Source organism: Struthio camelus, chromosome 5, assembly GCF_040807025.1.
Source record: "Struthio camelus isolate bStrCam1 chromosome 5, bStrCam1.hap1, whole genome shotgun sequence".
Lineage (NCBI taxonomy): Eukaryota > Metazoa > Chordata > Aves > Struthioniformes > Struthionidae > Struthio > Struthio camelus.
The window spans coordinates 22,250,888-22,264,566 of record NC_090946.1 but is presented as its reverse complement, the minus strand read 5'-3'; the positions used below and the strand labels follow the sequence as shown (position 1 = coordinate 22,264,566).

At 43.2% G+C, this 13,679-nt stretch overlaps 1 protein-coding gene across 2 annotated transcripts in view; it reads right to left on the bottom strand.

The window, feature by feature from the left end:
* Positions 1-12,138, bottom strand: part of RRAS2 (RAS related 2) — a 45,610-nt gene extending 33,472 nt beyond the window's left edge. The window contains exon 1 of one of the 2 annotated variants that reach the window (XM_068944989.1): positions 11,981-12,138. In XM_068944989.1, the coding sequence (XP_068801090.1) occupies positions 11,981-12,085 (105 nt within the window). In that variant the 5' untranslated portion in view covers positions 12,086-12,138. Of the gene's footprint in view, positions 1-11,364; positions 11,627-11,980 lie in introns of those variants that run through there. The other variant, XM_068944990.1, reaches the window with a different exon arrangement.
* Positions 12,139-13,679: the final 1,541 nt, after the last annotated feature.

Below are 13,679 nucleotides of genomic sequence, written 5' to 3'. Positions count from 1 at the left end.
GTAAGTAGGATGGTCCACGTCAGCTATGGAAGAATTTTACCTGGATTTTTGTGATCTCGTTTACAGCACTACCCCACAGGCAGCCGAACTGATGCAGCTGAGGGAGTTATGAACTGCGTAACTGCTACAAGCAGAAGCCTCCTAAACTATCCTTGCTACTGAAGACCTGTTTTAACATAACATTTAATACTAAACCACCTCAAGAAGTTAGAGTAAGCAGCACAATTCCCTTTTGACGATTTCCTTAGCAGAACGCCCCCAGATGATCTAGATGACTACTCCTCCAACAACCCAGGTATGGAAAACAACTTCAAGTTTAGTCACTGCAGCAATCAAGCAACAAGATGAGAGCTTTAAGGTTTGGTACTCTTGACGGTTTGGCAGTATCATTTACACAACCTAAAATAATATTGCACTAGCAGCTAGAAAAGTAGTTGCACTATATACAAAACTGTTCAGAAGTTTAATATGCCTTTTCCCTTAGTTTATGAAAAGGGACTGCTAGACCTAAAACAGCTAGAAGCACAAGCATCTGAACCAACGGTAATCAGTAAACAACTCTTGTCACTCAGTGACTACCTCTTAAGAGCCAGCATTAAAAAAGGCAGGATGCGTTCCACCTACTTTACCTGGACTGCCTCTGTGTCGAGAACAGAACACTTCAGTAGTTGAGGGAAAGAAAAATCTACCCTATGGAGACAGAAGTAAGTTATATTTCCACAGTTTAAGAGTTCTCATTTTTGTATCCTTAGATTACAGGACAAGACACACTCGGCTTTACAGGATTGCTTTGCCTTGCATGTGAGTCTAATTCATTAAACCTAATGCTAAGAAGGATTTTCACCTCATAGCTATATTTTCCAACATGAGGGTCTGAAAATTGTTTCATTCAACAACCTACTGCTAAGTTTTCCGAATTCATGGAAGCACTATGAGTGCTGCTGAGTTGTCCTTCATATATTGACTTTAAGATTTGTATTTTAGTTTATAGAATAGGTGTTTCAGGGGAGAAAAAAAAAAGCAGGTAGCTATAGCAATTACTTCATAGGATTACCCTAAGTGACTAACCAATTACCTATTATCGACACAGGTGAATGAGTCTGGACATGACCTTTGACTGACAATTTTTTCGTCGTTTGCTACCTTGTATTTCTAACATCAAACTGAAACCTGCGTGTAAAAAGAAGGTCAGTAAGTAGGCATGCACAGAAACAAGACGGGGAATATTCAGCCCTTTACTTGCTTTGAAAGTGGCTTGTGATTCAGACAAACAGAAGCAGACCCTTCAGGCTCTGATCTGCCTGTTGACTTTGCACTTAACTGGGTGTACACAGCTGGAAAGAAAGAACGAGCACTGAAATCCGTCGCACCCTCAAAAAAGTCAATAATGCAATTTGTGTTGCAAAATCTTGCAATACCCAAGCATCCTCAGAAACTCTCAAAGATCAGGGGAAAAAAAAGGATTTTCAGGCTGCCATTTCAATACTCAGAAGACAAATCTTATAAAAGCTAGTAGACCAAAGTGATTAAGAGCCACTGCATAACCTATCATTATTTTGCCAAACAATGATCATGTAAAAGCTCCCGGCCTTGAAATAATCACACTGCAAATGACTATTAGATGACCACTACCCAACCCTGCAGGTGGAAAGCACACACTCCTTGGGAAATATGGAAAGTCCATACTCTTGAGCTGGAGCAGAGCAGGATATTTTCTCCACCCCATAATACTTTGAGATCCAAAACAGAATCTCAATCAGAGAAATCCCAGCAAGGTGAGAACCTGTCTCTCATTAATGAGGAACATCAGTAAAGGGAAGTCAGAGCATGGGAAAGCAAGAAGGGTACAGCATGTACCTCTGTGTCTTGGAAATCTCAATCAGGAAATGCAGTCAAGATTCAGAGAGGTTTGTTTTAGGTTTAGGAGGGAAAGGCGGGAGAATAACATGCAAGGACAGTATGTCTCTGAAGACTTTGCAGACAAACAACTAGAAGAAATCTTAAGAAACAACTGCAATTGCAAGACAAAAACAAACTGATAATTGTGTTCTCAGTAATGCTGGATTTGGTCATGCATGGCCAAAGTCCTGTAAACTCATCACTTGCTTATTTACTGGTTTTTGCTAACAAGGATTTGTTAGTGTGAGCTATACAAGGGTTTCCTCTACTGCAGATTTAACAGTATTTCCTTCTTAAGTAGTAGAGTTGGCAGCATACACACACATATACTGTCAACAGTTACTTTTTCCACATCATTATGAAGGACCTTCTTAAAAGGAAAGATACACACAGAAACACTACTCCGAACGTACAGCTTTGAAACACTCACACACGCAGTACATATTGCTGTAATCCCATTTCATTTCTTTACATAGGAAAGCGATCTCTTCTATTATGAGACTTACTCCATCCAAAAATGCTAGATTCTTCAGACTGATTTACCACTGCATCCTACCTTTTCACGCTCTACTTGCCATGTAAGAAGTAACATTCAGATTTGTTTGCAGGCTTACAGATTTGTACCTGCTTAAATTGGGAATCCTGAAGATGCTCTGTGGTATGAACTGAGCAAGTTAGTTTTGCTAGAAGGGCTGAAACTGAACACCCTGTAACAGAAGTGATTTTAAAATTTCACTTTTTCCTAACAAACATAACTAGTAACTCAACATTTTAAATCACTACAGTTGCAGAATACTCAGAACAGGACTGGAAAAATAATTCACTTAGTCATTTAGGCAAAGGAAAAAACTTAAGCTTGAGGAAAGCAATACACATGATAATTATGAACATATACCTAAGGTTACTCTGCTGAAAAATAAAGCTTCTCATAGATCTTCTGCATAAAGATTGCTGTAGAATATTTCAGTTGTTATTCCTGGACTAAATTTTTTGCTTCAACTGTAGCATTTTCACGTGCTAACATCTAGTTAATTACTAATGCACATTGGTCCTAGCAACTGATACTTCATACTACCTTTAATAGAGTACTTCTGCATAGATTTTTACCATCTAAAGCGCTAACTACTAGCTAGATTCACCACATGCTATAGTTTGAACACAACTTCTTGACACAACAGAGAACTTGCTGCAGGTCTGATTAAACTAGCACTACTGCCAGATGAAGTTGTTTGCAGAGCTGCAAAGCGAACTAGACAGGGAACTGATGCCAGATAAAAGTGTTCCCTGGTTATTTTTAACTCTGCGGAGCTTCAGTGAACCAGGTGGAGTAAATAGCTATACTGGTACAATTGCTGTGGCAATGAAGCAGAGCATTTTTCCCTAGTGGTAATACTAGCTTATCAAATGAAATCCTTAATCACAGCAAAACCTGGTTCTTTAGTTTTGAAATGTAAAAACATCATTTCCCTAGCCTTGCACCTCCCCAGTGTCTGTCCCCTTTATCAAAGGGCAAACAAATTATCAACTTGACCTCACTTTCAAGGCGCTTCAATTTCTCCCTTGTGTTGCTCCTACCTGCTGACAGTTTCAACATGTTTCTCATGTCTTCACACACAGCATTTGCTTTCCTTTGCACATTAGGTGGATTCTATATACTTCCCTGGAAAAGCACTTGCTCTTTCGAAACCTTTCTTTATGAACGTTCACCATTGCTACAATCAACACGAAGGTAAGACAGTCACTGAGCTGGATCCCCGCTTCTTCTGTCCACGCCACCATACTGCCTCTTTAGGGCTTTCTGCTATATGCCTGTACAGCTGCGTGTTACACAGAAGTTACCAAGGAACTCGCCATCCAACAGGATCTCGATCCGTAACTGGAACTTACATGCACTTCCTTACCTAACCAGAGAAGTGCATTAAAATCCGCCCCCAGTAGCCCTTCCCCAACTCAGGTTTGAGGCTCTGCGTATACTTCCAGGAAGCTAAAGCGCAAGTTCTATAGCCTTTTATCAGAGACAGATAAGAAACTATAATCAACTTTAATGAGGGGCAGTGTTGCGCACAACACTTGATTACTCATAAGATCAAGCACTTAAAACATGAAGACATTACCCTCAAGTTAACTGTAAATAGTCCGTGCACTGCATTCTACCCCAATCCTCTTAGAAGTAATCCAGTAAAAGCAAGCAATCTACAAAAAAAGTAATTTTAATCCTATGGAATTCCATCTAAAAGCAGTAATACACATCAAATAGTCTACACGTTTGACTTTGGCACTGACTTAGGTATGTGACTAGTTTAAGCATACATATGGTATGTCCTTGGAGGAGAATAAGTAAGAAAAGACAAAGCAAGCAGAGCTAGAAAACATCCTTTTTATCTGCTACCTGCTTCAAGCGGTTATGTTATAAAAGAGAGGAAAGAAATATTTTCTTTCATATTACCTGTTCCCTGAAAGCAGCTTACAGGCTATTCCAGGCTGCAGCTGCAACCACACTGAAGCTGTGAGAACATAAAAATGGCAAAGAATATAAAAAAGGAGCTGAGAAAAAGATTTTGTTCAAGATCACAGGGTATATCTCTCAGGGCAAGAAAGATACAGTTCAAGACAAGTAGGTAGGGCCTCACTCTCTGCTCACATACGAATAATTCCCTCATCTAGGATCCAATTCACTTCTCCAGATTTGTAATGATAGGTTACCACTACGTATCTGTCAGCATTTTAAAACAAGGTTCTGGCAGCTTTGCCCGGTAAACCATTTCTCTGGTAAATATTGCCTAATAATATTACTTGTGACTAAATTATTTAATCTGAACACACACTCTACCCCCTTTAGTAAAAATTTGCAAAGGTTAGCCAAAGTTACACTCAGATATCTTTGGGACACATTATATGCAAAGCAATTGGGAAAAGTCAAAAAATTAAAAGCAATTACAATTACAATTGTGTGTTTTAATATTGATTTTACATATGCCTTGAAATATAACACAATAAAAGCTGCATTTACTTGGAATTTTACATTACACTGAATACTTACAGTCATAACTGAACATAAGGACACCAAATCAGTGCAGTTACGCAGTCTGAACCATTGCAACAGCTGTCAAAACCAACTGAGAAGTTATCCACTTGTGTTATACCAGTCTAATCCTGAAAAGTGAATAATTTAGGGAGGCCTGCAAAAAGTCTAGCTGTCTACTAGCTAGCCAAGCTACCACTGTCTTTTACTTAATGAAGCTAGTATTTATTTCAGAGTACTTCAAGGAGTTAAGTCGCAACCTTTTTTGTGCTAGTAATGCTTTTGGCAAATACAGACAAGTTATACAACTTTAAACTATGCAAATATGAACCACTTAGGTCCTTCAAAACTCTCCCAATACAAGAGCTGGACCGAGCCAAGCCACCTTCTGCTCCCACTGCTAAATAGCGGAATGGACACTGCTCTCAGAGCCCCAGACAAAACCAGAACTGGGAGCCTCTCCTCTAGCAAGGAATGGAGGAACAGAGCTACTTGCCAGCGGCTGCCTATTCATCCCTGAAAGTGCAAAGGGCACAGCAGTCCGTCACCCCGGAAGCAGCGCCAGTACTCTGGGCAAGGATCAAAAGGTATGTCAATATTGACTTACTATATAAGCAACTGCCACGAGGGGTTAATACGTGGAAAGGCGCTGCCTGACCGCAGTAAGGGTCGGTTTAAAATATCTTAAAAGAATTTCAGTTTGGAAAAGGACTGTAAATTCCTCAAAATAGGAATGTTCAGTATCTAAAAATTAAAGCCCTATTCAGAATGTACCCTGGCCTCTGAACGCAGCTCAGTTCTACCTTAAACGTACATTAACGTACAGTATCTCTGCTGTGCAAGTTTGATGCATTACACCATTGCTAAAGCCCTTAAGCTTAAACATCTCTGCTCTGCACACCCTCCCACACTCTCCAGACAGCCCAAGCAAGTCGGCGAACTCCCTCCATCAGTTGATGCTGTTCTTTGCGACACCTAGTCAATAATATCAGACAGCCCCCTGGGGCAACTGCATGGCTTAGTCCTCTGAACAAGCTGTCATGTATGCATGACATTAATGTATCACACTGCATACTTGGCAACTCTTGGCATATTTTCAACTCTGAACATTAGCTATACCAGAACACTAACGTGCAATCCAATGCTTCTTTCTTGCCTGCAAGTTAAGCCAGAAGTTATCTGCTACATTTGTCAGACAGGTTGCAGATCTACAGCTAGCGCAAGCCAGAGAGCTTTTTTCGGTAGCAGTACTACGGGAAGCAAGGAGCCATACAGTTTAAGTTTCACAAGAAATGGAACCACCAGCCCGCATTATTCCAGGTGACTACGTCGCAAGTGCTTTGGGCTGATCAGGATTTTTATTTCTCTCCTCCCTCCTCCTGACGCACACGCACGCTACCTTTAACCTCAATAGATGCCAAAACTAAACTAAGCTGGTCACTCTCCTGAAATGTGTTTTTTTGTGTTCTTGGGTTACATTGTAAAAAGGCTCCACTCTTTATCAAAATGTAAGCATACCAGTCCTGGCATAGCCCTACATGAATCTGCAGGCTGGAATTCATGGCATTTTATTGCATTGAATTTTATGGGCTTATTTGAAGAACATTTTCTAGATGGTCAGCAATTTTTAGTCAAGAGTACCTAGAAAAAGCAGAGGGATTTACATATTCACCAAGTATAGCATACAAAAGTGGTACAGACCACAGACATCAGGGTCTGTCAAACATCCAGTATGTCGCCTTGAAGACCAGCTGCATTTTCAGTTGTTGCTTTTCAATCTACTTTACCGTTCTACTTTACAGCTTCAGCATAAAATTCAGAACAGGCTATTTTCTTGCCCAGCAGCTAAAACAGAGATGAAACATACTTTCAGATAACCAACCTTTAACTTATTTCTAATCAATGAGAACTAACATTCTTCTGGAAGTAGCAGCTTAGAAAAGGAAAAGAGAAAGAAAAACCAGATATCTGAACACCTGCTCATGACCCATCTGCAAGTCATATATGCTTGCTTTTAGACATATGTCTGATATAAGTATTAAAGAGTCAACAAAGCTACATCCACTCATTTTAATCACTTGTTATCAGTATCACAATCAGCTCAGCTGTAATCAGAATTCATAATTGACCGTTTTAAGAGCAGAAGTACTTTATTTTGCAAACCCGGCAGTAAAAAAATTCACTTACAAACGGAGCATGATATCAGTACCTGAAAATGAAACAGACCCCTATATACATTTTATATTTACATTAAGCATTTTAACAGTCTTACACTCATTGCTACACTACCATATTTAACATGAAGTTGATTGACCAACTAAGCTCAATTCAGCTGCACTGAATTACTTCCAATCAATACCATCTCAAGGCTCTCGCAACATAAACAAGTACATTCTTGTAAGTCACTGGCATCTATTCAGTATGTAAAATTATACGTGTATTTGTCACAAAACAAGATCTATAGCTCTACAAAGAGGCAAAACAGTGTGATAAATAATTGTAACATTCTCCAGAGACACTGAACATCTCTTATCCGTGGAAAAAGATTTCTGATCTAAAGCATCCACTATTTTGCAAAGCAGATATTTGAAACATTAGTGGCACTCCTACACTGTACTGCTAAAACTAACTATACATTGCTCAGTTTAACAGAAAAATGCATGAAGTAAATGGCAACTGCGAGTTAAAAAAAAATGCAGAGGGTGATTAAGTATTTGCTAGCCTCTATTCCCTTTGAGCAAGGGAACCTGAATGTTACAAAGGGCTGAGTTAGAAGGGAATGCGGGGCATTTTGTGACAGACCTCTGCATGACAGCTGGAGAAAAGCTATTGTGGCAACAGCTGTGTGCTCGGTACAGCTCATACTCCCAACTCCTTCAGCTTACCAAGGGGCCAGTTAACTGGCTGCAAGTTATTTTAAAAGTTTTCTGCCTCTTTCGGGATATGAGCACAATGGAGTATTTATTTGTTTATTTTTAATAAGAGAAGGAATGCTTAGTTCTAGCACTCATGGTTTTAAAATGACTGTGGTATAAAGTTTAACTACAGTTCACCACTGCTTGCTTCAAGTTCATAGTTGTAGAGATGAGTAGATGAGATTTGTCACAATTAGAGTTTCTTCACTTTCTGTCTTAGTGCACAGACTGCAAGGCAGTAAGTTCGTATTTCACATCCTGATCTAAAGAAAAAAGATTTTAAAATTTCCAGGATGAAATCCTGGCCCACCAACACCCCTACTGGCCTCCATCTATCTCTAACAGAGAAAGAATTTTGAGGGACAGAACACGCTAGTCATTTCACTGCTGAAAGCTTTGATCTGTTAATTTGTGATCTAAAATTTCCCAAAGTTGGAAGATGAACTTCTAGAAAGGGAACACAAGATCACATGCCATTAAACACAAGTTAATAGTTACATTTCTTGTACCATTCTTAGCACAATGTACTAATTAGCACAAAGATGCTGAACTCAGTCTGTAAAACAACTTCCATTATATGACATGACTTCCATGATATTGTTTTTCTCACACAACCTTATTACAAGAACGCTGTTGTTCCAGGGCAGATTTAAGTACAACAATTTTCAGGAACTGATACTCTGTACAGAGGAGCACCTAGATGCTGATGGGTGCCACAGTAGGAGTCCACTTTCACAACGGTTATTATTGTAAGAGCTAATGCCACTGGTTTCCCTACCAACACCTAAACAAGGCTGGAAAGGATATTCCGTACACAAGATAGCCAGAAAAAGAAAGAAGTTAAACTGGTTCTCTCCGCATTCGCAGTTCCTCTTTTCTCCCTTTCATTTATTTCATCTGAAATAAAGGAATAATTTTCTCATTTTCAGACATGAATCCCCCTTCGTCTTTCAAAGATACAACATAAATCAGCAAATAACCTCAAAGCCACATGCCTTCTCATGATCTATCATCACTGTAGCCTTGTTTACTGGAAAATACTAAGAAGGACTGAAGGTAGAAGGAAGAGAAAACAAATTACTTACATAGAATAAATGTTCTTAAGCATTGATTTACAGAAAGTTACATACAGGATTGTAGCAAAGCTGATCCAAACGCGGAAATACTTCCTACTACCAGTAAGGAGAAACTTTCCCTTTTAAGCTTCGGAACTAAGATGGTGAGAGTCACGTTTTAACACGAGCAACAGAGAAGCAAACAAATTGAAATCTCTAACTGATATTAAGATTTGTCACGTGGCCAAATCTAGTACTGATCCATGTTTTAAGGAAGGCAGCTCTCCGAGTTTGTTACTTAAGCCAAAGAAATCTCAAAAATGAAGCACGTGGCTTGCTTGTAATCAATTTTAAAACAATCTGCAGCAGTTCCTATGCAGTTTTAAAAGACAAACATACTCAGCCATATGCTTGCTGCACAGAAGCTACAGAGGTGATTGCGTGGCAGAACTTGCACAGCACACACACTTGATAACATCATAAACATTAAGAGCTCAGGAAGATACGGTGGTATATGAATTTCCACCAAGCCTCATCTCTTGTTATCCATAACTACATAGCAAGTATTGAAATGAGACAAAACTTTCCTCTACAGCATCTGAGGCTGTGCTCAAAAGGCATTTAATTCCCAGATTTTTTTTTTTCCTCCCTCCCTGTTTAGAAGGTTGAGTTGTCTGCTGAAGATCACTTTGTGGTAGCAAGATTTTATCTCAACATTAAGGAGCAAAGGGCAAAAAGATGTAGATGATTTAATACAAACTGACAATAAGTTATTTTGAATAATTCATCCTCAACACCTCAGCTGAATGCTACAGCGTTGTTTGCTGATTATTCTTTAAAACTAAACTATTTTTTTTTCTGCTATTAAATTGAAGAGATCCTTACAGGTGACAAAACAGACGGAAGTTCCTTGCTTGCAGATCTTGTCCGAAAGACAAGCATCAGTTGCAGCACTTGAACCAAAACTTTTATTTCTATAGGGATGTAGCCCAAGCTATTGGTTATTTAAAGAACAAATTTCTACAGGTGCTGAAACACTAAAATGATCCAATATACTGCAGAATCTTACTGCTGTTAAAGTAAATGAAAGCACCAAGGCAGTATGCGGACTTCACTTTTTTTTTCTCATGTCTTTAATAGAAATGACAGCATCTTTATTTTTCTACCTTCAAAAATCAGTAATGAAACAGTTCATTGATTTCAAGACCTATCCAAATATAAGTACCTTCCATCAGACATTGTAACAGTCAATATTTTAAAATATTGTCTTTTCCAAACAGCCAGTAGTCTAATATTCCACCTTGTAAAGCTGAGAGTACTGAAAGCATCACTCCTCCTATGGAAGTTCACTGTAGCTGATAGCCCATATCAATAGCTTGATAGCCAGCTGTCAAGTTAAAGTTGTTCAAAAGCTTTTAACATAGCCAAGGACTATTCACAAATCCACTCAGCAATGTTTTCCAAGACAGCACCACTTCAAAAGTGAAGTTAGGTCATGTTCAGCTGCACATATTATTGTCAGAATTAGTTAGATGCCCACAAGAACACGCAGGCAATACCATCTAAAGCAATAATAATGTATTTAAGTATGAAAGGCACTCTAAACCTCAGCTTCAATCAACCACTGAAATTAATTATCCGCCTGTACAAGCAAGGAAGAACTCAATCAAGACAGCGGGAGAACTGTGAGTTATTCTAGTCCTATCCCTCCAAAAAGACCAGCCAGTCAATATCTTACAGGACTGAGATTTGCAGAGACTCAATATCTTAAATAGGGTACCTGATCAGCTAGCTATCTACACGCCCCAAGTGTAACAAATACTTCCATTCCATCTCAAACAAACACCTCTAAATAATTTTTCAAGAACTGACTCTCTTAAAGTGTCAGTTATTGGAACGTCCTACAGGATATACTGCATTTTCTAAGCATTCAGTTATCTAATACCCACATTTTGAAAGCAGTTTTACATGCAGTTGTTTAGTCTATGCTGCAGAGCCTAAATTCTCACCAGAACATAACAGCTAATGAACATAAGGATTAGAAAAGAGCTTCTGAAATAAAAAAGTGAGTCTATTTTCAACCAGATCAGCTGCCCTCACAGAACGTCCCCTGAAAATATCATTGCCCTAAGTGCTAAAAGGCAATGATTTGTCTTGATGTCTGACAACCTATCTTAAGGGTAGGCTGAGTATCAAGATCTCTCCTCAGAGGAACTAAAAAGTAAACAGAAAAAAGTCATTCTCTCCAGATTTGTTACTTTGTTATCAACAATACCAACAAACAGAACACAAATAGTGGTCTCCTCCATCCACCACAAAGAGACAGATTAATAATACTCCCACGGCAGCAGCAGCAATGCTAAAAGCGACAGTACAGAAGGGAAAGGTAAGTAACAGGGGTGCTGCTGAATTAAGAGAGCAGAAGAGCAAAAGGACCTTGCCTCATAAGACTGTTATGTACAATTTACCTCACCTTTCCTGTCATTTTTCCCTATAGTGGAAGTCAACAGAAAAAAAAATTAATTATTTAGAAGGTTAAGCCCGCATCGAGAACAATAATTCAGATGCAGAGGCGTTCAGAGAGCTGGCACAGCGTGCTCTGCAGGTTTGCAGATATTTCTCTTATTCAGCCATAAGACGCCCGCAAGAGCCTCCTCAGCGAGGCCGTACAGAGACGGACCGGGACGGCACCGGCCCGGCGCGCTCCCCTCCGACACCGCTCACCAAGCCGCACCGAGGGTCTGACTGAAGCCCCCGGCCCGGGGCGGGGCGGGCAGCTGAGCAGCGGCGCCGCTCGGGCAGGGCAGGGCAGGGCGGGCGGCGGCTTCGGCGGCGGCGGCGGCGGCGGGCCCGGCGCAGCCCCGCACCCGGCAGCGCTGCTCGGCCCGGGCGCCGCCGGCCCCGCCCCCCGCCGGGGCCCCTCAAGGTCGCGGCGTCGCCGCCGCCGCCGCCCGGGGCCGGGCCGGGCCTCCTGCGCAGCGAGGGGCAGCGCCGCCGCCCCGCCTCGAGCCGCCGCCAGCGCCCAGGCCCCGCCGCCGCCGCCGCCGCCGCCGCCGGCAGGGCCGGCCCGCGCCCCGCCGGCCCCTCACCTGTATGAACTGGATGGTGAGCGCCGACTTGCCCACGCCGCCGCCGCCCACCACCACCAGCCGGTACTTCTCCTGCCCCGGGCCGTCCCTGCAGCCCGCGGCCATGGGGGAGCCGAGCCGGGCCGCGCCGAGCGCGGCAGCGCCGCCGCCGGGGCCGGGGCCGGCTGGCCGCCTCCCTGCCGCCGCCGCGCCCCGCGGGAGGGAGTGTGTGCGCCCAGCCGCCGGCTGCGCCCGCCGCGCCGTGCCGTGCCGTGCCGTGCCGAGCCGTGCCGAGCCGAGCCGTGCCGTGCCGTGCCGCAGCGCGCAGGCGGGGCGCGGCAGGGGGCGGCGCCCGCTAATGGCCGCCGGGGGCGGGGCCGCTCCTCAGGATGGGAGTGAGCGGCCCGGCCCGGCCCGGCCCCGCCCCGCCGGGAAGGAGGCGGCGGCGGCGGCGGCGGCGGCGCGGGGCGGCCGGGGGTTCGGGCTCGCCCGGGCCCGACGCTGGCCCCGGCGCGGCCGGCTGTTCGCGGCTGGGTTCACGCTCCTAACTGCGGCGGGCACGGCAGAGCGCGTTATCTACTCCCCACCACCCACAAATAGACAACGGTTCATTTCCTCATGGGCTTCACTGTGGCAACTTGTCCTTTACGATACTGAGTGCTTCGTAAGCGTTAATGAACTTACCGTGAATACCCGTGAGAGAGAGGTATTGTTACCCCTAAAGCAGAGATGATGAACCAAGACAGAGTGCCAAAACATCATGAGTGTCAGGCACGGATCTACTGCGAGGGAAAGTAAGTGCAGGGAGACCTCAGCCCTCCCCCACTTTTCAGTAGCCGCCGCCACCACCAGCCAAAGCCTCACCCTGCTGTGTGGCGAATACGCCTGTGCCCGTGCACACGAACGGGCTTCTTGATCATTTAGACCATTTAGATGAAGGCTACATTCTTCCCCCGCATCACCCACCTCTGGGTGTCGCGGCCTAGGACACATCATGTGCATGTGGTCGGAGCCCTCTGCGTGCAGCTGCTGCCGGGAGCGCTCATCTCTTGCAAGTGAGCCACCAGCGCTGCAAGTCAAATATCCAGAAAACGAGGTAAGGCACAATGATGGATCACCTCTGAAAACGCTGGCTTCTGGGAATTCATTAACATCCCACAGGAGCTCTGGGGCAGCAGCAGGGAGGGGATCCAGTTCCCCCACGCAATGTTCAACCAGCTTAAGCACAAGCTATCCTTTCTCTTACGCAGTATCAGCCTCATACATCATATACATTCCTTATTGCAGACTCTAAGGATATGCCTATACTTCACAACGTAGCTGCAGAGAAGCTAGCGCAGATATCTCCATGTGTTCAGTTTGGACATGAAATAGGCATATTAGACAATATCTACACGGAGAACATTTTGTGGTAAATTTGGTCCTCTGTCTCTCTACTACCTCTGCTACAGTAAACTACTGCTTTCAGTGATGACCTACTGCCCTACTGATTTGGGTAATAATCTACTGTCTGACATGTTTCTGGACATCCAAAACACTAAGCAGATGGCTACTGCACAGGCAGTGTCAAATTGCTCTATACAGGTTTCATGAGTTCAGTGTTCCAGATCACATTAGACCTGTTATACACAGACTGGCTTATGTTGAGCATCCCCAGTATATCTGACCTGGGACAGCTGGATCAACTGGTTTTGGAGCCACCCATGAATAGAGGTGGCAT